This window comes from Gallinula chloropus (assembly GCF_964237585.1).
Source record: "Gallinula chloropus genome assembly, chromosome: 3".
Classification (NCBI taxonomy): domain Eukaryota; kingdom Metazoa; phylum Chordata; class Aves; order Gruiformes; family Rallidae; genus Gallinula; species Gallinula chloropus.
In genome coordinates, this window is record NC_140087.1 from 103765823 (window position 1) to 103792789 (window position 26967).

The 26967-nt window shown below is 36.5% G+C and overlaps 1 protein-coding gene across 1 annotated transcript in view; it reads right to left on the minus strand.

The window, feature by feature from the left end:
• EIPR1 (EARP complex and GARP complex interacting protein 1) overlaps positions 1 to 26967 on the minus strand; it is a gene marked incomplete at its 5' end in the record, with an annotated part of 79243 nt that overhangs the window by 3360 nt on the left and 48916 nt on the right. Inside the window, 4 exons of the mRNA XM_084261852.1 lie at positions 7438 to 7605; positions 8874 to 9041; positions 13532 to 13668; positions 21725 to 21824. Coding sequence (XP_084117978.1) covers positions 7438 to 7605; positions 8874 to 9041; positions 13532 to 13668; positions 21725 to 21824 — 573 coding nt within the window. The remainder of the gene's footprint in view (positions 1 to 7437; positions 7606 to 8873; positions 9042 to 13531; positions 13669 to 21724; positions 21825 to 26967) is intronic.

A 26967-nucleotide genomic window follows, 5' to 3' on the forward strand; every position in this document is an offset into this window, starting at 1 on the left:
GATATTAAATATAATTTAATTAATACAAGAAGTTACAGACTGAACACCTATGGCACTGACGTTTATTTAAGCAAGGTAACGAATACCTTGTAAATACATGCATAAGCAGGAGCTACAGCAGATATTATTTTGGTCACAGAACATACTAGTGGATCACATATGTAACTTGTTTTGAGATGGTTTTGTCTATTCAGATATTTTAATTATACTCTGTTTTTACAGAGTTGCGACAATTTGAGTTCTCCTTAACATACAATATACTCTAATACTCTATTCATACGTAGGAATGATTAAGAGAATACTGCTATATTTTCACATGCATTACTCTTATTTCAGAAACTTTTCATAGTTACCAGCTTCTGATGACAATGCCCAGGTTATTTGCTTTCTTAGATACATAACACTGGACACAGACGAGGAGCTCATGCAACATGGACCTGATACTAGGATAGCCAGCAGATCTTTGGCAGGATTTGGAGCAGGAAGGAGATTTCAGGACCTTAAATTTCTTCCCAGTCAAGCAAGTTAATAAAAAGTAAGTGTACCTGTATAGAGGTGGATACGAAGTAAACCTTTTTCTATGCTACTTCAATATGTATAATTCAGGTTGTTGAAAAACCACAAGGATTTCTGGTTTTACACAAAAGCTGCAGGTTATGGGTGTAAAAATGTTGTTGCTATGTTATAGCTAGCTCAGAGTACCACAAGTGTTAGGTGCTTAGTCTACTGATCCCTCGATAGAGCAGTATGACTAGACAATATTTGGTAATCACTTGTTATGTCTGGCAAGCATAGTAAGCTATTTTTTTCTCCTTGTTCTACATCTCGCTGCCCCTTAAAAAGTTCCTTTAGTGTCTCATTTTCCTGTAGTATTTTAAAGACTTTTTCTGGCCAGACAAAACCACATTTTTCTCTTCTTATATATGTTCTTGATTTGCATCAACTGGCAAAGCATCAAACTCTCATGTCACCAAGAACTCCCAGTAGGAAAGGTGTAATCTCTACCTACATCATGCATAAATTTAGGACCTGTGCCACACAGATCTGAAACTGGGCTGCTTTCTCTTTGTAGTCTTACTCACACAGCACCACCTCTGCCAGCTTCTCCTATGAAAGAAGAAGAGCTTTCATTTTACTAGATAACTTTGAGGTTAATTGGGTTACCGACTTGAGAGAAGCCTGTTAAACCTTGGATAATTGTTTTCATGTAGAGAGCTGTTATTTCCAATTACTTCCCATGCTAACAACGACTTAAGTTTGCAGAGCTTGCAATTCTGTTTTGTCACCACAATGTTCAATAAAATGTTTTTCAGAATCACCAAAAATCATTAATTCCATATGACAGTCGAATTTAAATCCTCTTTAATCTAAAAATCATTATGAAATACATGTCATTCAATAGAGAAGCAACACGTACTGCACTGTCCAAAATCAATCCTGAAAAGTGTGCCAGTGGATTCCAGAATAAGCCCCATGGATGCCCTTTCCCACTAACTGCAGGAGAAAACTTAGCAAAACTTAGGTTTTGTTACTGGTAACCTTAGACAACACACTGCTTCCTTTTTCATTCTTTTAAGGAAAACAGAATTCAAGGATGTTTATGCTGGAAAACAATTCTGATATATAACAACTGACTACCATACTATTGTAAGCATTTTAATTTGGTTTTTGGTGGTTTTGTTTTTTAGCACTCAAAACCAGCTTTTTCAACTGCTTCTACAGGAAAATGCCACCTTAAAATATGTATTTCCTGTTTTTAAATGTAACAGGTTTCCCAGTTGTCCTAATACACACAATAAATTATGGAGGGTGTATCAGCTGATGAGGGTTAAAGAAAATAATAGTTTAGGAATTGGAAAGTGCTGCTGGACTAGATTTGGCTCAACTTCTCACATATCCTGTGAGATTTATCAAGTGAAGGCCTGAATACTGCCGTTCCCTGAAATGAACTAAGCTGCCATAATTAATTGAGTCTCTTGGTTGATGCCTAACAACATAATCCTATAATTTCTAGATTTGAGACATAAATATCATAAGCTCTGTATCATCAAAATTAACACTACTGGCAGCTGTGAGAAAATACTTTGAAAGTCTGATTTACCATGAATGTTTGGCAAACACTTCTCAAGGTATCAACGCAGACAATTCATGCTCCTGAAGTCACAGGTGTGCATACAAAGGCATTATGTTAGATCACACAGTGCATATGTAGTATCATGAAAACACATGATTTAATATTCAAAAAGATTCATTTCTATCACAAAAAGTAGGAACCACTATCCCCCTGGATTCTCTGGTCCATTCCAATTGCTGAAGATGTTCTTACAGTTAAAAATCTCATTAAAAACGTCACTATCCCAATAAGATACTCTGTACTGGGAGGAATAACGTTTTGCATGTCAGCTTTACATGCAAAATGATAAGTGCTTCTGTTACATCTTGTTCCGTGTGGCTCAGTGGTCAGTGTGGTTAACATCTACTGTGAAAGGTGGAAACATAAAAGTCAGGAAAAACACTAAAAAAATATGTATTTCCTAATGTGAGCTAGTGATACAATCTTCAATAGATAACAAAGATAAGGATAAGCTTAGAACACACAGTCAAAAAATTTAACAATCAGTCCTGCCAGTGAAAACACAGCAGATAGCTAAGGAAGCTGGTAGCTTACTCTGCAAAATTAAAGTTTAAGGATGGCCTCTTTTTCAGGACTGATGTATAACCCTAAAATGGTACTGATCATATAAATCTCTTCATTGGTATGGACACAAAAAAAGGCTTTTTCTCTTAAAAGCAAGTCTTCAATTATCAATTGAGCCTTATCTGGCTATAGAAGCCACGAAGAATGAAAACACTGCTACTGATGCTTGCTGTTGGGCTACTAAGGCAGCAAATGGTCTTCCCATGCTGCATATCATCAGGATACCAAACAGAGACCTACAGAGTTTAAAATTCAAAACTACAAGGCAAATAAATATATTGCAATAACTAAAGGAATCCTGATTAGTGAGTAAAGGTGATCACACTAAACTGCAAGAACCTGGCAGGTTTTATTTTTTGAAATAGCAATGTAGAACTCAAATGACCATGAAACTGTTTTAATACAACCAAATACAGACTCACTAACATGAGGATTTTGGATGACCAAAGAACACAGAAAGAATAGATGTCACCAAATCCTTTTTGAGAAATTTCTCAGTGCTCTGCACACGTCTAAAAGGAAACTGACAGACACCTTCAGGAACTTTGGAATTAAGGCAAGTTCAAGATTGCAGTCTTTCCAACACCAGAGTGCAAAACCATTACAGAGAGGACAAGGGGAAGACTGCCTTAACTGGTTGCATCCATAGATGTGGAATGACCCCATGTTTTAAATGTTTTGCTTGAACTGAGGCATAAAAATCACCTCCTATGTTGTTACCCAGGCATGCCAGCTCTGCTTTGGTGATGAAAAAGCACCCCAAAATACTTAACGTTTTCTACTTATCTTCTATTTTAATCTGCTTTGTACACTTTTTTCTGTCTCTGGATCAAGGTGCCAGAAGTTAAGCTAAGAGTACACCTTTGCATTCTCCATTTTGCAGCTAATTTTTCGCCATATTTGAATTGTGCATTAAACTATCCAGATCAAGGACTTGACCAGAATAGACCACAGCTCTCCTCTGGCCACATGGCTATACCTCCTTTTTGTGGACAGCTTGATTCTTTTTTCAGACTATGTACTTTTGACAGAGCTTTGGGCCTCCCAAGCAGAAAGCACTGAAGCCTTTCCTTATTCAGTGCAAGAAAACACAGTTGGCATATTTCTCCTAGACACAAAGGCACTGCATGCACAGCTATCATGTTTTGGAACAAACAAAACCACAGTTAGCAGGAAGAAATAAACTCAAGAATAAGGCTGTTGGCAAAAGAAAATCCTAAAGGGAAGAATCAGAAGAATCCAAAGATGATTCAGAAGGCAGTAAAGGTCCCGGAGCTGCAAATAGGCAGGGGCTGGAAGCATACCCAGGGGAAGTATCATCTCCTTTTCCTGTTTTTATAATCTTTCCTCTTGGCCACTATTAGAGACATGATACAGGCTAGGGAGACCTCCGAGATGATACAGGGAGGCTGCTCTTACATTTTTATGATTGATGAGAGAAAACAATAACAACAGCAGTTAAAAAGTAGAGAAGATACAGCAAACTAGTTTGCTCTGATCTGAATCAGCAGTCAAGAGGAACTGAAGGTCACTCAATTGCGACAGGTGCAATAGCCCTAGTTATATTGTTTTTGCAAGCATCTTCTGGTCTCCAAGAGGGGACAGTCTATAATGCCCAGATGTCAGCACATATGTGGACAAACATCGGAAGGAGAAACCTCAAAGACTAATTCCATGTAAGAATAGAGAACAGCATGTTTTGTTTTCTTGCCTATTCATTACTCAACGTAACTCTGTTCTTTTATTTAAAAAGCCCAAACCCTAAATCTCCAAATAATTATTTTTCAGTTGCGAGCCTTCAAAAATGGAAACAGTTACAACAGAAAATCTGGCAATAAAAATTGAGTGGGTACACTCATGCATAGCTCTACATTGTTGAGCAACACAAGGTTAGAGTGACATATTACCTGCTCTTGTCTCCAGTCCAGAAATGCAATAAAAATTGGAAACCTTACTCCAAAATAAATTCAAAATTAGCATTTGTATTGAAGACTTCAGAATTCTAGCTGTGTAGAACAGTATTAGAAGTCAACATTTTTAAAATATGGTGATTTTTGCTAAGTAAGAAAAAGGCAACTTTGAAGAAAAAGCTGGTACACACTCTTCATTTTTATATGTAAACCACAGAGCAGTTTTACAAGTTATTTTATCTACAGCATAAAAAACAGGTGGCCCATGAGGAAAGAGCCTTTTTCCTTCTCTCCACTTGCTATTTCAACCTTCTTTTGAAAGAGAAGGTGAGCTACTAGAGAAACTGGTTCTACAGACACCTGCTCGTCCTGGTGTCTGATGCAACGCAAAAGAGTTTCAAGAAGTATGTGCTATTTCATAGCAAGCCACATGACCTCCAAAACAGGGTAAAAATGAACCCCATGTGAATATAATACTTTCTTGGCAGTCTAGAACATAGCCAAGATAAAACACACACACTCCCCCCCTCTACCATGCAACAAACCCCTGTGTTTTACAGAAGAGGCAGTGCACACGACATGGTGCAACCAACTCTTTGAAGAGGTCTCCAAGAGGGGAAACAGGTACTAAAGCCTAAATACCTGGCACCAGTGATTGACTAGGAAGAATTCCCAACAGCTGTTATGCCCTGCTTTATTAGTGCACTCAGAGCTAAAGAGACATTTCATGACATTCTTCTGGCAACAGTTCAAGGCTAGCAAGCACCTTGCAAACATCTTTCCAGCTCACCTCCTAACAAGTGGGGAAAAAACCACAAAACGACTTTGACTGTACCAAGGAAGTGTTAAAACAGCTAATGTGTTTTCCCAGGTTTTACAGAGAACAGATTAGTAGCTGAAAAACATATATTCAAAAAGCAAAAGTCTGTATTGATACTCTTGTTGCCTCTGGGAATGGGCAAGGACACTACATCATTACTATACAAGTAATTCATGATGTAGTTCACATCCATCCCACAGCCAAAGATGCATTATTATATTTGTTGTATTGCTTTGCATATTCTTGGTTTCAAAAATTCCTATTCTAAAAATAATCGTCTGTGTTTTAATGAGGCAACATACACCATCTACAATCAAGAAAAATTCAGAACTCCAGATAACCTACTACATGTCATCTCACAGAACAGTATTTGCTTGCAATGTTACTTATATTCATACACTCCCAACATATACAGACAAGAAACTGTAGTCTCTCTCACATCCATTAATGCTTTATGGCTTCCATCCAGAACAGAATAAATTGCAGTGCCCAGCCACAGGTAAGGAACCAAAATGTACATCATATTTGAAATGCTGTAGATTAGTAACAGTCTAAAAAGTAACTACACGCTGTTGATGTGAACAACTTTCTAGGTGCTTAATTTTATATCTTTCTTTTCCAGGTACTTACATCGCCTATTATTTCTAGAGACATTTTGTCTGTTTAAAACTAATAATTCCTAGATATGGGGTAGTTTCCTTACTTAATATATTAAATGGCTTCCATGTCCTTTATGTAAAGCCAAAATGTCAAAAGTATTTGGAGCAAAACAAAATCTTTATTGATAAAATAAAGTGAAAGAGCAACCTTAAAAATGCAACTAGAGAAGGAATCTAAACTTGACTTGGAATTTTAACTGAAATACCTAGCAAGCACAGCTGAATAACCGGGGGATCTCTTTTTGTAATTTCCTTGTTCGTCTCCCATCTGACTATTCTTCATTTTAAAAAGATAATACAGGAGATAATCTGCCTATTTCATTGCAGAATGTTTTGCATATTAAAACAAACTAACATAACCATGGTGGTTTGACCCTGGCTGGAAACCAGTTGAAAAGAACCGAAAAAATAAGGGCTAAAGTTTTTTTGGCTCAAAATATTTTACATGAGTTTCAGTATCATTATCTCCCTTTTTAAAGGAAGAGTCTGCTGAAGATTACCGTGTTATCTTAGACTAGAACTCCTCAGCTATATATTAGATATATATCTAGATATATAGGGAGTTCTGTATATTTTCATAAGAGAGGTTCAGAAAGGAAAACCAGCATCCTGTATTGCATAACACAAAAGTTGAAAGCAGACAAAAACGGAAGATGAAAAACTCTTGGTCTTACATTTCACTTAACTCTTCAGTGAAAACCCCATCCCTCCAAAATTCACATGCAAAATATGTGATTCTTCACACACCCAAGTGGAATGGTGCTTACAAGAGAGTCAAATCCAAATTTCTGTTTTGCTTGGAAGTTCTAAAGAGTTATTTGCTACTAGAGCAGTAAGCAAGGTTAAAAGATAAATTTACCAAAATTAATGTATTTATACTTCCTCCCACCTGTGCAGAAGCTCACCATTACACTGGTAGCATTTCCCAATGCTTAGAGCGTATAAACAGAAAATGTATAAAACAGATTTTCAACTCTCATTTAACCCAGATTATTGTATGTGCTTGAATTGATCCAGAGCTCCCTTAAAGTGAAGCTTTTCACTGATCCAGTGGACTTTAGGACTGGCCTTAAGTATCACCATCCCCTTCCTACCAGTGAACACACAGTGACAATCAGATTTAAAGAGCATATTCCACCATCATGTAATGTCCACCCAAGGCTGAGTAAAGAAGAATGAAATAGGAATTAGAGCTACTTACGTGAAAGGTCTGTATACAAAAATCCTAGTCAGCAAAAAATAGCGCGTTAACTACTGCAATGGAAAGACCAACTATACTTTTGTGCAGTTCGTACAACATATAGCCTTATAATACATTTTATATAGTATAAAACTCAGGAAACTTCATACTTCTCTTCTTGATGTTGGTCCTCTTGGTCACTCAGTTCATCATCATCTACCATATGTCCAAATGGTTCAGAAGATATTGATACCATATTAGACAGGATAACTCTGCTATCACTGCTTCCTGTAAGGATCAACTGATCATGAGAATGATTGTATCTGACATTCCAGACCCTTAAAAAAAAAAAAAAAAAAAAATTTCAAACCAGAAAGAAAAAGTAGATATTCTTGGCAGGCAGTGCATCAATGTTAAATGATTTTTGCTTTTAAATTTTATTTTTTTTTAAACAGCACTAAAAATTGATCTTTGACTTAAATGTTGTAAGTACTCATAGAAATGACATGCCTCTTCCTTTGGCCTTTAAGCTTTAAAATTCAACAGGTAAGTTTTGAAAAAAGAAAAAAACCCAAACAACCTAAGAACAAATCATACCATTCAGTGGTATCATTCCTTGAGGGCACATGCCAATTCATCGTTTAGTAAGTCAGATAAATATTTAAGTTCTAAATATAAAATTTCCCCAAAGCAAAACAAAAATGTTAAACAAAAATCTCACAACATTCATACGTGAAAGTTTAAAATAGACCCTAAGACAGAGGTAGGATTATATTTCTCTTCAATTTTTATATTTTGCACATCAAGTTAATACCAAAAGTCTTAGGGAAAAAAACAAAAAACCCAAAAAACCACCCAACAACCTTTCTTTTAATCTTCTGGAGTAAAAAAAAAAATCCAAACCAAAAAACGCTGCTTCTGTTAATTCACATCTTCATTCCCCTCAAAGTAGCTTCAGGGTTCAGATTTATTTTGCAAGAATTACTCCAACCCATACTTAATAAAATATGAACCACTCATGTTTTCTTAACCACTGAAGTCTGCAAACGTCAGACAAGATTCTCTCCTTGCTCCAGCCACAGGCCAGAGCAGTAGATACAGGCTCTAAGGAGTCTCTCAGAGAAGAAAATGACTCACTTGCATATTCTGGCTTAAGGGCTGCAAAGAGCTTGAAAAAGCAGGGCTGAATTATTGAGCATTTCCATCACTGGACAACAGAAGGATAGATGGCAGCTGCTGTAACCAAAACAGCTCAAGGGCTTTTCTGCATGTCAGGTGCAGCAGATCTGGCTCCCTTTGGGAAGGCACACCTGTGTCCTAGCTGGCCCCTACAAGCTAGCTTCTGTGATATGCTCTTCAAAGTTATAGCTATCTCCCAATGTTAAGACAGTTTCTTAGCAATTAGACTAACATTGTCTAAACTCTTTAATTTACAGTCACACAAGGTGCATTCACATGTTGAAACCTTTCCTTCATGCAGGAAAATGATTATTCGCAGTAGCACAAACATAGTTAGCTTGCATTGTTCCTAAACAGTAAAATAATTAGCTGAATAAATTACATAAGCCATCCACCCACAAAACAGCATGCAGATAATTTGTTCTACCAGTGGGAATGCTCCTCTAGCGTCTTCACTGGTTCAGTGACATTTCTTGTGTCCCAGAATTTCACCTTGCAGTCATCTCCACAGCTAGCCAGGTAGTACTGTTTATTGGGATTAAAGTCTAGGTCTCGTACCAGCTGTCCATGTGCATTTTCTATGCAGTATATCTGCCTGTAAAACACATTAAAAAAATTAAATGGTCTATAAAAAGCTAACTGCACTCCACTGACAGGAATCTGTTTCCCTGGAAACTTGCATAATCCCCTTAGCACTCACAGACCCAGAGTTCCCATTACTAGCACATAGTTTAGGGAAATCCCAGCTGTGAACAACAGCGACTCGTATAGATTTCTCAGCTTGCTCTGAAGCTTTGCTCTTTCCTTGTTTGCATTAGGATCCCCTGGAATTAAAAGGAAATAGTAGTTCCAGATCATTCTAGTTCAGCTCTATAACAACTCTTGTGAAATGTCTACTACTAAATGACATGATTTTCAGAGAAAAGCTTCTCCACCCAAAAGTAGTTATAGCAATTCTGTATTTTTTGTATCTAGTTATCCCTATATGAAGGGCTGAGATGAGGAAAGCAACAGTTATGAAGAACAGCTTTTTATTATAGCTTCACTTTGAACTTACCTTCTTGAGCTCTGGCATTTATCAATTCACCTGTGATCCTTAAGTATTTCTCCATCCACATATTCATCCATGTGAGCCAATTAAGAAAACATTTGTAATACTGATCGCAATCTAGCACCCTTATTCAAAATATCATGTTCCATCAGTTTGTCTGATGCTTGAATCCTTAAACTTGTTTTTTAGGTGTGGTTTTTTTCCATTTCCAGTATTGCATTACCAGTTTTCTGAAAAGGCTGTAACCTACCACAGTTCTGCTTTGATTTGACAGTCTCCTACAATCTTCACTCGACCTTGTCAACACTTTGGGAGCTTTTTTCCTTTTTTTTTTTTAAATGAAAAATGTTTCCCTTCAGAAAACACAGACTGAATAAAACTTTGTGTTTCCCGCGCTGTATGTATGTTCTCCTGTCAAGACGAGATAAAGAGAAGCCTCTTGCTGCTAATATCTAACTGCTAACACAATGCAAAGTAACTCCATAAGGAAAGTTCAAAGTATACCAGGCCTATACTAAGCCCTATTCTGACAGCTATGGCAGACACTTGGGATAAAGGATATTACTTAGATATCCAGTGTCAACACTCAGAGCTTGAGAGATTAATATCACTCAAATATGCCTTTCTACCAGGTATTTCAGGATCTGAATTCAACATTTCCCATAAAGTTGTTTCAAGAAATTAAGAGGAAGATTTTTAAAATCACAAGCATGCTTGCAGTAATATAACACTCCTTTACTGCACCTTTAACCTCCTTCCTAAAGCTTTTGCATTGCTTGTGGAGACGTGTATGAGTTTAAAGAGAAATAGTACTGTCCACTCAGTAGTGCTTGCCATAAAAACCTTTATCCCAACTTAACTATTGTTCAGACCACTTAATCCCTTTCTTCCCAAACATGAACATTCTTTTCTTTCACTCTATCATCCTACTTGCAGCAGTATCACCTACATTAAACTTCCCACTTACATCACAGACTGAGGACAGACCAAGCAAGGCTTTCGATACTGTCTCCCCATGACATCCTGATAACAACGCTGAGAGAGCACAGAATAGATGAGTGGACAGTGAGGTGGGTTGAGAACTGGCTGTCGGACGGGGCTCAGAGGATCATAATCAGTGGAGCAGAATCTGACTGGAGGCCTGTGATTAGCGGTGTTCCCCAGGGCTCAGTGTTGGGTCCAGTCCTGTTTAATATCTTCATTGACGACCTTGATGAGGGAATAGCATCCACCCTCAGCAAGTACACTGATGATACAAAGCTGGGAGGGGGTGGCTGACATTCAGGAACACTGCGCTGCCATCCAGAGAGACCTGGACAGGCTGGAAAGCTGGGCAGGGAAAAATCTAATGAAATTCAACAAAAGCAAGTGTAAAGTCTTGCACCTTGGGAGGAATAACTGACTGTATCAGTACAGGCTGGGGGATGACCTGCTGGAGAAGAGCTCTGTGGAGAAGGACCTGGGAGTCCTGGTTGATGACAGGTTGGCCATGAGCCAGCAGTGTGCCCTGGTGGCTAAGAGAGCCAAGGGGATCCTGAGATGCATCAGGAAGAGTGTGGCCAACAGGTCTAAGGAGGTGATCCTCCCCCTCTACTCTGCCCTGGTCAGGCCCCACCTGGAGTATTGTGTCCAGTTCTGGGCTCCCTTGTATAAAAAAAGACAGGGATCTCCTGGAGAGAGTCCAGGGGAGGGCTACAAAGATGATTAAGGGTCTGGAGCAGCTCCCCTATGAGGAAAGGCTGAGTGAGCTGGGACTGTTCAGCCTTGAGAAAAGAAGACTAAGGGGGGACCATATTAATGTTTATAAATATCTTAAGCATGGAATGCAGGGGTAAATGGCCAGCCCCTTTTCAATGCTCTGTAGAGACAGGACAAGGGGCAATGGCTGCAAGTTGGAGCACAGGAAGTTCCGCACCAACATGCAGAAGAACTTTTTCACAGTGAGGGTGACAGAGCCCTGGAATAGGCTGCCCAGGGAGGTGGTGGAGTCTCCTTCTCTGGAGATATTCAAGACCCATCTGGATGCCTATCTGTGCAATATGAGCTGGGGAGCTGCTTTGGCAGGAGGGTTGGACCCGATGATCTCTTGAGGTCCCTTCCAACCCTTACAATTCTGTGATATGAATATTTTCTTGAGCTACTGGCTCCACTTTCTTATATTCTTTTTCTTTTTAGAATTGACTCTTGGAGTCTAAAGTTTCCTGATACAATTTTCTCTCTAAATCCATTCAGCCTAATGTCTGCCGCCTCTGCATCATAAGCTCTTCTCTGATTAAGATTGCTTCCTAGTCTAGTCTAGGAACCTTCCCAACAACCTCTTCAATCCCTCTTATTTGTTTGCTGTGTACAAAATAATTCACTTTGTCTATCTTACAGCTATTATAATCATAGTCCATGGAACTAGCTATTCTAGCTACTTCTTTATTATCTCTCTTATTCTTGGCTGGCACAGCAGTTTTCTGTCCTTGGCTTCCCTCCCCACCCACCACCCCCATTCCAATTTTTTGCTACTTGTATTGCCACAGGGTAGTTTATACTACCCTGACTTTAAACTCCTACCTGTAGCCTAATTAGTCATTATCAAATATTCACATCATGTTAGATGTATTAAGGTGTAATTACAGATGAGAAATACTCTCGCACACATTTTTCAAGTGCATTGCAGAAACAGCTCTTTGGCACAGCCTGGTACTTGTAAATTGGTTCAAGGACCATCTAATCTGAGCTTCAGGTAAAGCTATCATAATTGTGGGGTTTGCTCTTGTAACCAAGCTACCCTTTCTCTGAAGATCTTGTTAATATCTGGACAATCCCTCTTTCATAAATGTTACACAGAGTATTTATTTAATGCAACACAGATATGCTTTTTCTAATGAAACAGAGCATGAAGGGGACTTCATAATATATAACATTTTCTACTTAGAATCAGACTTTCATCTTAAGATCCACACAGTATATGTTAAAAATAGGATGTTTTTGTAAACATTGAAAAAAAACCATTAAAAAAATCCCTTTCCCCTTTGACCTTCGTTTCCTCTCTCATGTGCTTCATTTAAATGAGTCTTCATAAATCAAAGTATATACATATATATGAAATTAGATTTTTAAATATATCCTTTTACAGGGCAAAACCCAGGACTTTCAAATCTGCTGACAAATGAACAGGAAGTAACTTTTAATTATTATATTTGTATTTTTAGCTTTTATTACATTAAATAAACCTTTTTGGCAAAAAAAACCACAACACAAGACTGGCAAACACAGGGATTTATTGCTACACCCCTGAGATGGCAGGAACCATAGAACTAAATTTAAAGTCATCCCCCTTTAAGGCAACAAAAGTTATTACAAGACATCAGTCTTCTTGGTTTAGTGATAAATTACTATGTGCTAAGGGGATAAAGCGTATCTTTAAAAAGCTTGCACAGGCTTCAGTAGTCATGGCAACAGATGTGCACAACATCACTCCTTTGCTTATCAAAATCACAACTGAGCAGGGGGGAAAACACCTTATTAGGTATATTCAAGGCCTTAATTGATTTGGAAGTGATTTTGATAGATTCAGTAGGTTTATACAACCAGCACACTACACTGTTTAACATAGCATGGCATACTATTTGTTAAAAACAGAAATGTGAAGAGTGAACTTAACTTACCCCATGAATTACCTTCAGAGACTAAAGTTACCTTTAAATAGCATGCTATGAAGACAGTTCATAGCATAGCCTGGACTATGCTATGGTACTGCTTAATACTGTTCAATACTACATGTATTGAACAAATTATTGTGAGACTAGTACATAATTCAGTAAAACTTCTGTAAATTTGATGGAGAGGAAAAACAGAGAAAACCCTTTAGTGATTGTGACCACATTAGCTATGGAAGCCAAATAATTCCTTTTGTAAGCAATAGCTTTGCCATATTTTTAAGCATTAAAAAAACAGTAATTAAAAAAACTATGTTGATGCAATGCAAAAGCCATCTCCAAAGGAGATTGTATTCTTTGGAGAACAAGACTGCAACTTCTCATTACCTCATGCTGCGGGTATCCCATCCTCGAACAGTGGTATCGTTGGCTGTTGCAATCTGTGTACAGTTGTGGTGTGGACTCCATCTTCCAGAAGTAAATTTTAATTGTCCTTTCCCTTCCAAGGCTGCAGAACTAGAGAGCTAAAATAATGAAACAAAAGCTGGCAATGTTTCTAAGTGTAAAGTTCAAATGAAATTAGTTCCACTGAAGACAAAAACTACACAATAGCCTATTGTTCCAAGTGTTACAGAATACCAAATCCTAGGATAAAAAAAAAAATGAAAAGAATTAAAAGCTGGGGCTGAAGTTGTATCTCACAAAGTAGTTTTTAGAAAGACTCATGCAGTCTAATGTATTCAGAACTATCAGAAATACCGTACTACTTTGTAAAATTATACAAACATAGTTTCAGATCGTTTATTCAAACAGTAGACAGATAACATGGGCATATTGGATAAATTTATAGCTGCCTCTGACAAATAAACACAACCATTTAAAGAACTGCCTTACAAGTCTGGTTTTCCATGTCAAGAAGCCAAATTTTATCTGCAGGAACAGAATTATAGAGTTAAAGGCTCTTCAATAAGCATATAGCGGCTTTTAAATATAAAAAATAAATCACATCCCAGGTGCTCCATATACGTGCCTATTAAAATAACAGCAGATACTAGATCACTAATCTACAATCTGGGAAAATTAAGAGGTTTGCATCCAAAACAAGGCTTGTATGTCATTTAGCAGACAGCTCTGCATCTCCATAGTTAATGAAAAGAAGGCACAAAGTAATCAAGTTTCTCTTCAAAGTTGTAGTTATCCTCAATTCCACGTGAACATGAGGAAAAAATAGCTGCAGACACTGTGAATCAGTTTTACTTCTAATCAATTACTGAAACTGATTAGTATCCAAAGGAGGGTAGAAGCGGGGAGGGGGGAACGGGGAGGGGGGACGACACATGACACACACGACCAAAACACTTGTATTTTAATTGGATATAAAATTTTTTAAATTTCAAGTGGCTAGGCAGACAGCAGACTTGTTTGTTCATCTTGCACATCATATTTTAAAATTTTTCACTAAGAGGGATTCCACAAAAGCAGATTACTGTACTGGACCTCGCTGGATCCCTTCTCTCCTTTGCCTAAATCTTAACACATCATAAAATGTTCTATTAAACAGAAGATTTCTCAGCAGAAATATTACACTTTGATGAAAAAGACTAAAACATACACACTGTGTACACAAACTGGCATCAATGAAAAAAAAATGCTGTTAACACAAGATAGCGTAAATCTGTTTGTATATGATACCAATATCCATTTCTCAATTTTGCTAACTTTTACTGTTACAATTCTACCACATCTACCTGGTGTTCAGATTAAACTAGAAATTACAACTCTTCCATCACTGAAGTATATGCTATCCAAGATGTGTTGTCTTCTAGAAACGTTTTCAGATTTTTTTTTTTAATGTAGGATTCCAAGCTTGCAAAGTCATATATTGCTCGTGTTACTGAGTGAAACATCACTGCTAGTACCATTCTTCCTGAAGCACAAATAAGGTCTGAAAGCACTTTCTACAGCTTAAAGGTTATTAATAAAGAAAAATACTGCACAGGACACTGGATGCAAGGTTTATTTTTTGACAGATACTACATTCCAGGCAGAAGAGAATATGAAGCGCTTGAGTGCTTCATTAAAAAAATTAAACAAAGCTGTTTTAATAAGTAGTCTTGGCCAAACAAAGCTCAGACTAGGGGAACAGGAAAGAGGCAAATGTTAACACTGATGGTAAGAGAATATCAGCAAAGAGTCTCTCATCAAGTATTTACAAAATCTGTTCTTGAAACAGAACACGTCATATACCCTCAGTCACATTTTGGATAGGTGTTTGTCAGCAGTGGTTAATACTTTCACCAGCACTTGAGTCATTTCTTTCAATTTTTATCTTTTAAACTATTATAAAAAGACCAAAATTTCTTTTCAGCCAAACTTTAGAGATGAGGCGAGCATGCATGTCCTAGAGTATTCCTTAGTAACACATACAAAAAAACCCCAAACAACACATACATGCAAGATTGGCCAAGTCATCTTTGCCTTAAGCAATCATTAAGTATTTTTGGGAATTAAATAACATCTTTCCTTGTATGGATGTCCAACTATCTATAAATTCAAAGCTCCCAATCAAATTCTGCTTGAATAACAATAAAATTAATAATAATAAAATTAAGTTCTGGAAGTCACTGAATGAAGCTTTGTTCAATGTTACTTTGCATGAGTTCTATGAGCCAGAAAGGAACTGCATGGATTTAAAGGACAGCTAAGAAGTAAGGGAGGAAAAAGTTCGTAAGATAAAAAGGAATCCTGATGTAACAGAATAAAGCCTGCAAGTTTTCTTCCTGGAAACCCAAGAAATGAGCTTAAAAGAAACAAAGCTGGTAGTTTGGAATCACCAGAAACTTGTACCTTTATTTGATACCTAAATATGTGAACAGGTAGACAAGTTTTTTGGTTTGGGTTTGTTTTGTGGTTTGGTTTTTTTTTTTTTTTAAATCTTGAACTCTTCCTTCCACTCCTTTAAAGGAAAAAAAGGTTACTGCAGAAGAAAAGGAAGATAGGGTGAAGGCATATTTTAGGGACTAACCTCACCTAAGGATTTGGATTTGTGCTGCCTCCAACATGTAGACAGACAGCTCTGAGGGGCTCACTGGATACTGAAGGAACACAATTCATGGCAGTATTTTATAAACACAAAGTATGACTTATAGTAAGGATTTCTAAAAAAGGAGGATCCAATGTCTACTTTTAGACAACAGAACTAGCTATTGTTCTGCCTTTGTGCAAGAATAACACATGGACTTTTAAAACCTAGTATGGACAAACTGAAATCTTGAATAGAAAAAAAATGGTTACCAGAACATGGATGGATTTAACACTGTTCACAAGTGGTTAAGTGATCAGTGCCTAAAGCTGGTATGGTAGCATATGAACAAAAGGGCAGTACAATAGCATATTAGAATTGCATGAGAGAATGATTTGAAGACAAAATAAAAGGTTCTGAAAAAAAAAAAGCAACGTAATAGGAACAGATATGTTGTTCTCCTCAGTGAAGGAACGGGCTTTACAGAAGTAAAGTATGTGAAATACAAAAATGTCTATCCTAGCTTTGAAGTACTGGTTTCTTTGTATTCAGATGAAAACACCCATTAGTCCAATGTATTTCTGTCACGTCAATTAAGGACTGAAATGCTTCTTTCTGCTTCAAATTTTGCTCTCAGAAGGGCTGACTTCGAAAGAAGAAAAGGTGAGCAGTATCCCTAAAGATCCAACCCCAACGTGTATTAGCCTCCAGGGAGGTATGGAAATTATCTAGAAAAAAGTCATAAGCAGCATGGAGAAATAAAATAGTTATTCATGCTCTCCTCTAAAACAAGAGCTATAGGCCTTCAAATGGAGCCCGTAGAAGTCAGATTCTCCACCCAATGGACTCCTTGAATGCAAGAAGCTTACTTGTGTCCAAGGACAGAATAGGAAAGTACTTGGTAATAAGATCTATTGAAAGAAAGATCTAAGTAGACAAACTCAACAAGACAGAAAACCCCTCGGAACGAGAAGTGTAGAATACTGAGTGTTAAGGGGCAAAGCATCCGATACATTTACCCCACTGAAATTTTCCTTCAGTCTGCTATGGCCACTGTTTCAAGCAGAATGCTGGGGCCGGGTGGCCTCCAATACAGACCAGTGTAACCACTCTCAGAACTGAGCAGCACGAAGCAAATGAATGGCAGAACGTTTCTGCCGAGCAGGCTGCCCTTGTCTTCTCTCACAACATATTCTCAAAAACAATGTAGGGATCAGTTCTCAAGTTCTATACACTCCTGAATTAAATTGTACTTAGAAACATGTAATTCTGTTCACTCACTATACTGCCTTCACCTAATACCTAAACTTTTATATGCCCAACTTAGAATTGGTTAGCTTTTTGCTAATGCATGAATTAAGGTAGAATGAGTAAAAATTAATAAATACCTCATACATTTGGAACATCGCATTTTTTTCCTCTCACACAGACTTTGACACAAACCATTAGAAAACATCTCTTAAGACAGAGAATATTCCAATATGATTTAGAAATACGTAAGTCTCTGTTTAATGAAAAAAGCACCAAGTTAAAGTAATTGCTACATTTCTTAGTATACAGAAATGGTTACCAGTAAGACTCAGGCAACGTTCCTGTAAGAAAATAAAGGCTAGTAGTAGAATGTTAAAAATAGGAAGGTTTCTGAATGAATCCACTTGATAGAGTGTGTAATATTCACACATAGCTTAGTTTTAGAATCTTTTAATTTGAAAAAACAGGATTATCAGTCATTATATAGGGAGAGGAAAAGATGTAACTTCTGTGCAAAGGATTAATTGCAGCAATCTACTAAATATTCATCAATATGCCAATATCCTACATTTTCTTTAAAAATATTACTTTGTTTTCCCTTCTTGACAAAGATGGCCTTTAGAATTTGAAGTATGTAAAATATATATTAAGTTGTGAGGTTGGGGTTTTTTTAAAATGCTTAAAAATTATTTGGAAGATTAAAAAAAAAAACCCAGAAATCTTTTACCTGATAAATGAGAAAACATGCCTTTTGACTTCTGAGTGCTTTTTAAAAATAAATGTTTATTTAATATCTTTAGTTTTCTTACCCCTACAGCAGCAGCTATGCTTTAAACAGAATCACACACACAAAAACTTGACAAAAAAATAACAAAAAAGTGAACACTAAGGAACTCTAACATCTTACTCGAGAGATTGTAAAACTAGAAATCTGATGGATCTTCAAGTGCATTCTAGACAAAACCACTAGAGAAGCCATTATACCATTTATGAATTATTCATAGGCTTATGCTGCACATGCTTATTTGATCTTGACTGCCTCCCCTGCGTAGGGAAGGCATCTTAAACAATTAAGTCCATAAATATTTAGAATTTCTAAAAAGTATCAACTGAAAGAACTTACGGTAGTCATTACTAAACTCATTGAGATAAATCACACATAACATAATTCTGCTTTTTAGCCATACCCTCTTCAACTGAAAATGAGCAATAATTCTGTGCATGATCAAGGTTGTGTGGAGATCTCAAGAAAGCCTCAAGTAGACATCCTTCTAATAGCCACAGTATCAAATCCATTGAAATACTATTTTGAGATGCACATTAAAAAAGGGAGGAGCATAGTTCTGGCTTCTTATTGACAGAAACAGAAATAGTGATGAGGACTCTAATTTCTCCAATTGTAGGCAACCACACCCTATAGTCCTCTCATAACTCTTCTCCAGAACCATTTTACAATAATTTACCATTCAAAAAACTGGCAGTTTAGAGATTCTCAGAATAGCTCAGTAACAGAATCTGTATTTTTTCAAATGTTTAGTTTTTACCTCACAGTAAGAAAATATTTTTATTTCTTAAATACAAGTTTTCTGCTTTATGCTAGAATAAGTAAACAAGAGCTGCTAGTTCATCATCTGAAATATATGCTTATATGCTTATATGTTCCAAGTTTCCATCATCAACAATTTTCATTATTTCACTCCTACTTCTATATTGTTAAGGAGACCATTAAGCCAAATTGATCCCACCACCAATTCTTTAAGAACTGGTGTTCTGTCGTCTTTCTGATCCAGTAATTTATCTTCCTTTTTTTCTTCAGACAGTTTTTTGTCCTCCTTTAAATACTTTATGTTTATTCTAGTTGCAATAAGTATAGGGCATACAACAAAATTCTCCACTGAAGTCCACAATGCATTTCTTGCCTTGAGGTACAGCAGCCATCTTGGCAGGAAAGCATCTCACACTTATTTCTAATACCCTCCTACATCTGGACACATTTTAACAGTTAATCTGGATTAATCTTCCCCACAAGACCTTGTCTGGAATGCCACTCCTAGATTTTTCTAATGCTCCAAGTTAAGAGGACCTATACATTACATGCTACTATAAAATCCAGAAGGGCCAAGAAATCTAAACAGTATCTAATTACAGGTTTTGATAAAAATGATCAAAACTCCTCTACTCCTCCCCTTTGTGAAAACATAAGGCAAACAGAAAAATATTGACACTTTTACTGCATTTACCCAAGGAAGAGTTTGTGATTTGGTGTCTGTACACAGAAACATTAACTGTCATCTTTTCAGTAGAATCTACCCAGACCTTATAGATTGTTTGGGCTTCTCTTGGGTTCAGCTAATGATTATAAATGGCAAAGAATAGCTTATTTAATTGCAAAAGGTAATGATGCAGTGAACATAAGATTAGTTTCACCCCAGAAGGTAATGTCCTCAAAACAGTAATAAAGGGAGTGATCAAAAGGACAGGAGAAGCTTGTCTTAATGCAAAGACTGGCAAATATTCCTGTATTAAATACCGTAACAAAGAAACAATTTAGCAAAAAAGTGTTGAAAGGGAAAAAAAAAAACAACAAAGACACTCTGAAAGTCTCTCAGCAACTCTACAATTCTTCAGGCTAATTCTGACTAGACAGTGCAACTTGTATCTATCTCCCAGTCAGATAAAGGAGATGCACCCAGCAAGAGACTTAAGTTTTCATCAGTGTAGGCAAGTAGAAATTTTGGTCTACTCAAAATTTTAGAAGACATGCATTTTCAGGTGTTCACCAATACCACACCTGAGTTTTAGATGCCTACATTCATAGTCTTAGCTTCATTAGATGAAGCAAGATTTTTGATGCAGAATTTCACTTTTGGTTTTTCTTGTTTCCTTTTGTCATATATAAGGATATAAGAAATGTCACAGATTAAATCCCTTTACCACTTTGCCTTCTGGAGCCTTCATTTTGACATCAGTATTTGATGTAGTACAGGCATATTTTAAAAGTAACAGAATAAAGGAACACAGTTAAGGAACACTAATTGAAATTATGAAATTGAAACATGCTTTAGGTGATCCTGCTTTAGCAGGGGGTTGGAATAGATCTTGAGAATTCCCTTCCAACCCATACTGTCCTGTTAATCTATAAAACACTGAAAGGATTAGCAAGCTGAAAATTGCTTGGAGAACAGAAATTTGATTTCCCAAATCATGTTGAAATTGCGTAGCTTGAAGAGTCTAGTCCTCTCCAAAATTATGCTGATCCCAATTCTAGAAAGAAAATGTAGTACTGATTGAAGTTTCAGGTGGAAAAAAAAGCTGAAGTCTCCTGATCTAGTGAAGGAATACAAAGTGCTTACTTATGAACAAAAATAATTAAGCTATATTATATTGATATTACACAAAATTTAGTAAAATAACAACGTAATACTTCATTTATTTGCACATAGTCCTATGGTACAATAGGGAAGAGTTTATAGACACAATGTTTTGACTCTAAACAACTGCCAAACGAAAAATCTGATTCTATAGCATCCAAGAAAGGAAACTAGTCCTGAAAAAGTAAACTCAGGAGTTAATTGAAGAACTGACAACAGATCAACTAAATAATAATAATATCCTTGATATAATCACTTTTTATTTAAGGATAGACCTAAATGACTATATAGAAAGATGCACATATTTTGTACACAATTTATGAAATTCTATAGAGTTCAACTTTTTTGTTTGTCTAGAAGAGGTGGCATTCTCAGACAGAAACCTATGCCTACGACACCTTGTTACGTACGGTCCTGAATAAGATAAGTTTTAAGGAGTGAAATAATCCGGACACTATGGTACTAGATTAAATTAATACTGACAAATCAAAGCAGTGCATAGTTAATAGAGATATTTATATATACAACAAAGGATGTAAATTAAGTAGAAGGTTGTGTGGTAATAACCAAAAAGAGTTAATATATTATTAGCTGAATTCAATAACCTTTGGCTTTAATGGTCACCAATCAATAAATTTATACACAATTATCAAATTAGTATTGTTTTATTTTATATTATACACTGTAAAACCAGCAGGAAAGTAAGGGCAACTCTAGCAAAAGGAAAGTATTTAACCACTAGCAACAAACAGAAAACCACCAAGTTGCCTACTCTTAAAATGCTCATATTCAAGACAACTGATAGAGTCTTCATTTCCCCCACCTCATGAATGGTTAGTTCTGAGCAGTTCCGAGATTAGCAAATTGTAGGCAAGTGGATACTGTTGTTGGTGTTATGTTCAAGTATATCATGATTTGTTAAAAAAAAATTCTTACCACAGCTTTGGCTGAACTTTCCTGCAAATCCCACAATAATATGTTATTATCAGCCAGTGAAATAATCTTTTTACCGTCTCCCATTGGTTCCCACATAACACTGTAAAACAAAAAGAAAATGAAGACAACCTAACATTAATACCAATCAGAAGTTGCACTAGAAAGCCATTTGAACCCCATGGATATCACCCATACCAAATCATATTAAACCATATTCCTTATGGTTTCTTTCAGCTGCAATTCATCCTGTATTTTAAGTGCAAAATCTGCCTTAAACTGGCAATCCCGCGATTTTTACTCATACTAGGTGATTATGGCAGCATCAGTTACTTAAAAACTATGTGATACCAAACTTAGGCTTACTTATAGAATCTTTTAGTCAGTGCTAATGTACACATCTGTTTCTTTTCTTTTTGAGTGCCCTTTGGCATCCAGTCCAAATCTGTGAAAAAAAGGAAAACCAAGCAAGCTTCCCTAGGTGCTAGCATAACTGCAAATACAGACCTTCTTGAAATCCTTACTCCATTTATCATTCATTCTGAATACCGAATCATACAGTGATCATGCAAAAACAGTGATTATGTCACTGCAGCAGTCATTCAGCATACAAAAAAAAAACCCAACAAAACCTTACCATATACTCACTTTCAGTGCTTTAGCTTGAAATGACATTTTTAATATATAATGTTGTGCATCCTTTCTGAAGATGCAAAAAACATAAGCCTTAGAGCTGTGATGCAAGCCTCTTCCAGTTCAGCAGTTGTCATCATGACGCAACCAACACATAGTTTCTACCTGTGATTGCCCAGCTTTTGTTGTATACGTGACTGCAAGAAAACAGCCTTCGTCTCTAGTTCTGCCTATGAGAACCAGCATATTCAAGTCAGTCAGTACAGCCAGCACAGCTAAGCATATGCACTACTTCCCTAATAAATTTGCTGGAGATAAGAAGGTTAAAAGAATAATATTTATATTTGAGGAGAAAGGGTTTCCATACCCAACACTTTCTAAAGAAAGTCATGCAACCTCCCAATCATCTTATCCTGAGACAATATAGCTGAAGGCAGAGATCACAACTTTATTACAGCTACGTGGAGAAACTTCTTCCCAGCCCTAGACAAAAACTTAAGTTATTCAAAGGAGTTGGCTATGCTGTTCATCATTAGTGCACATACAAAGAAGTACCTCTTGAGGTTTGTCAAGAGTCCATCACTAGACTTAAATTTTCTAGTCTGTTTAGCTTTTTGCATTAATCAATTCAGTATCTGAATTGAAGAGAAAAAATAATGTTTTAAGAGTAGATGTAACCTTGGGCAAGTGAAACAACAAACAGCTCCCAGGTACCCTCCTAACTCAGTGCTGCAAACTAAACACACTCCTATTATATCCCCAGTTTTGCATTACTCCTACCTTCCTAAGACAGTAGGTGTGACTAGGCTGGCCCCATCTCACCACAGAACTCCATCTAGTCTTACGGTATAAAAAATACAGGAAGTTGTAGGCAACAGTGTGACACAGAATCATTTTTTCATACAGAAGTGAAACACATCCTCAGTTATTCTCAGAAGATACCTTCCTCTTAAAATCCTCTTGCTTCTTTCGTGAACACTTTCACAGCTTTTTACTTTGCCCTTTTAGTAAAGCAAGCATTAGATATATAGGCAAATGACTGCATCTGTTTGCTTACAGAGAAGCCAGACTATGCAGAGAACATAGAACTAAGCCAGAAAAAGGAAATTAAAACCAGATAGATGAAAAATCTGGAACTATAACTAGAAGGGTGTGTTGGCTGACTCCTTAACCACTGAACTTTTCCCTAAGGCAACCAAGTAGATCAAAAGAAAGGACAAGCTTCTGCTAGACCCATAACCCACACCCTAATTATGTTGTCAATCCACGGAAATTAAGTACTTCTAAAAGTTTATTTGTACTGAGTTCTCTTGTATTAGGACAAACATAATTGCATTCAGCACATTCAGCTACCACCATGTTTTTAAATGTGTTTTACAGAGGGACACAGACCTATAATGATTTCATGACTTCCTTTAAATGAGCCTGTTTTATCTGTAGTATGGTCATTTTTTTTTAAAAGTGTTTCTTGAAGTTGAATATTGAAACTTGGAAAACCTCATAAACAACTGAAAATGAGAGTTGATAATAAAAATTATGAAGCCTTTTCCATTACACACTCGACAGTCATTTGGCCCACAACAATGGGAAGTAACTCGCATTGGCATTTCAGAACTTCAAACAGTTCTGCTGCACATATATCAATTGGATATGTCACAGATACTAAAATATTTTATGAAGACATAATAGTATTCAAAATTAATCACTATAACCCACACGTGATCACAGCCAACCTTCCACAAACCAGATTTCCAAGGTGATATTAAGACAACAGGATCAGCAGATAACTGAATGGGTAACTAAAATAAAAAGAACTTTGGACTGATTTCTGATCACATTTATTTTAAATCTATCATGATTCTTATAAATTGTTGAAAGTATAACTGGTTTTTGGTATTGTTACCTGCAGACATATTCTTAATTCTAGACAATGAAATATGGTTTGACTAATGAACTCTTTAGCAGTTCTTCCACCCAGAGATCAGTATTCTTTATGCCTGATAAAGTATTTACCCTTTTTCTGCACCGATCACTGAATTTGCAGCTGTAAAAGCTGGACTGGAAGCATTTTATTTGATGTTTCCAAAAGTTGGAAGAAATTGCACATCTCCTGAGTGTCACTGAGCTTCAAGGTAAAGAATTTTAATAGTTGAATATAGTGTGTTAATTAGAGCCAGATATAACCCAGCTGGCATCCCTTGGAATGAAAAGGTCTCTCCACATACACTCTGTCCTTGTGAGATGTCCATTTTCCTTCTACTTAATTTGTCTTTCATAAAAGTTCATTGCTTAATGGGTATGGTTGCAGTGGTTATTCAGATTTCATAATCTAAGTGAAGGTTACCCAAATTGCTTTGTAACATATTCAGTTGCATTCTGTACTCCTGACAAATGTCAAACATGTAATACCATAGAGAAGGGGCAAATAAAATACTCCTGAGGGAAAAATAAAATGGCTTTCAAAGATACAAACTTTCGAAAAACTTAAGTTTTCATTTAGAACAATTTTCAGGCACAGCAAAGGTGGTGATAATCTCTAGAAAGAAAAACAGATAAACCCAGCAATACATTTTCCTGAGTGTGCCAACAGTTGCTGATGCTTACAGTTTCGGATACAGACAAGATAATTGTCAAATTCGCAGCTGCCACTCAGAAACTGAGTGTCAACTTCAGGGCTGCTCTTTAGATAAACTATAAACAGCAGACAAGCAATTATATTTGTTGCCTTTTACCCTATTTTGTTATCATCTGGCTCCTGATGCTTCAAATTAGCTTCTAGCTAGAAGTTTTTAGTTAAAAAAAATAAATAAATTAAATCAAATCCTACAGACAATGATTTCCTCATAAAGAAAAAGAGAATTTAAAATATTCACTCAAATGCACATGAAAGGACTCTATTATCTGTGGTTTATGCTGAAAAGATAGTTAACACCATAATTTATTAACACACTGAGCATCTACAAATGAACAATTCAAAGTTCTCCATGACAGACTAAATAAGAATAAAGCAACACGCAAACACTTCCATAGATGTGAACTGCAGTCAGCCACAATGTGTTGGACAAAGCAAGCATTAACTACTGCTTCCCCATAATTATAGAAGTGACAACCATTTATTTCTTTAAGTGGAAAATTTTTGCTAGACTGAAAATGCTCATGCGCTGCAAAATAGAAAATATACTCAAACATCTGGTAACTCAGCAGAACATCCTGCAGCCATAATGTAGGCCATCAGAAAAACTCATGTGTTATGAACCCAAATATCCTGTCTTCTTTGCAATAAAGTGATTCAAATTTCAAGAGAATTCTGCTAACACAGTGACTGGGACGTTATTCTAAGAGAGAGCAGATCAGAGCGAGGACAGCCTGAAACCCACAGTTCTTCCTCCTTACCCAGTGCTCTACAAAGAAGCCACATTTCTGAATGAAAACAGTTCTGACTATCTACTGGTGTATTAAAGTCCATGCTGCTGTAAGCATGTGGAAGTTATACTGTGTCTCAAAATTCTCAGTCATTGAAATATATTTTGGTGTCCAAATCCTCAAGACACAGTAGAACAACCACAGCTTCCTAAAAAAGCTGAAAGTTAAAGACACAATCAATTTATTTTAGGTACCTATTTGGGCTAAGAGGCTGTTGAGAAGAATAAAAAATGAAGTTAAAGATTATTTTGGACAAGAATCCCAGAGACACCTGGGCTTTATTGCTGCTCTAAATTTAATTTTACATTCAGAAAAATAATGGTTGTACAATGACTACAAGAGTATCCCAATAAAGAGGTGACACAGAAAAAACACTTGCCTGTAGTTTATTTTTTTTTCCTTAAATTATCATACTATAGTGTTGGCAACCTCAAAGCCTCTTTGAAAAATCATAATACAGAGTGCAAAATAATAAAGGGTCATCCTCAATATTTGCTTTTACTTCATTGCATCCCCTTGTCTAATGAAGATGCAATTAAACATATAGTGAGAAAAATAATTTTGATTCTTGCTTTAGAGACATAATCAATTTCATGACAGAAAGGGTATGTATGTACTTATAAAGCCAGTCTGAAACCTGGGAATTATTCACAATCGAACAGAAAGCATGCTGGTGAATCTGTTACATGAAAACAAGACATAGGACCCATTGATTTTCAGTAGGAGCTCCTAAATAGCCATTTTGTAGAAACAACTATTAAATTCCTATTCAGCTATTCATGATTTAAAGTAATGACACCTCATGGTTCATTAACTATCTCAGACTTCTGACTGGTTGGCCATGGCCTTACATATTAATAACACATAAGACAGCAAAGCAAAATCATGCATATTGATTATAACCTAAACTGATAAAAGTAGTTTTGTAGCATGGTTTTATCAAGGTCCTGGGGGTTACACAAGTTCGTTTGATACTGAAGACAAGTCCCTACACCTGATTAATGATGTTATGAGTCTAATTTTGCCTGTTTGTTATCACATGTATTTACTCTAGACAGATGCAGAATGATAATTCACCTTTCCAGAAAGAGTATTACTTTAAAATATAAAAGGTATACTAGACTGTTTTAGGACACTGCCTTCTCCTCTAAGGTGATTCTCTTACTAGAATATCCAGGATATTACCACAT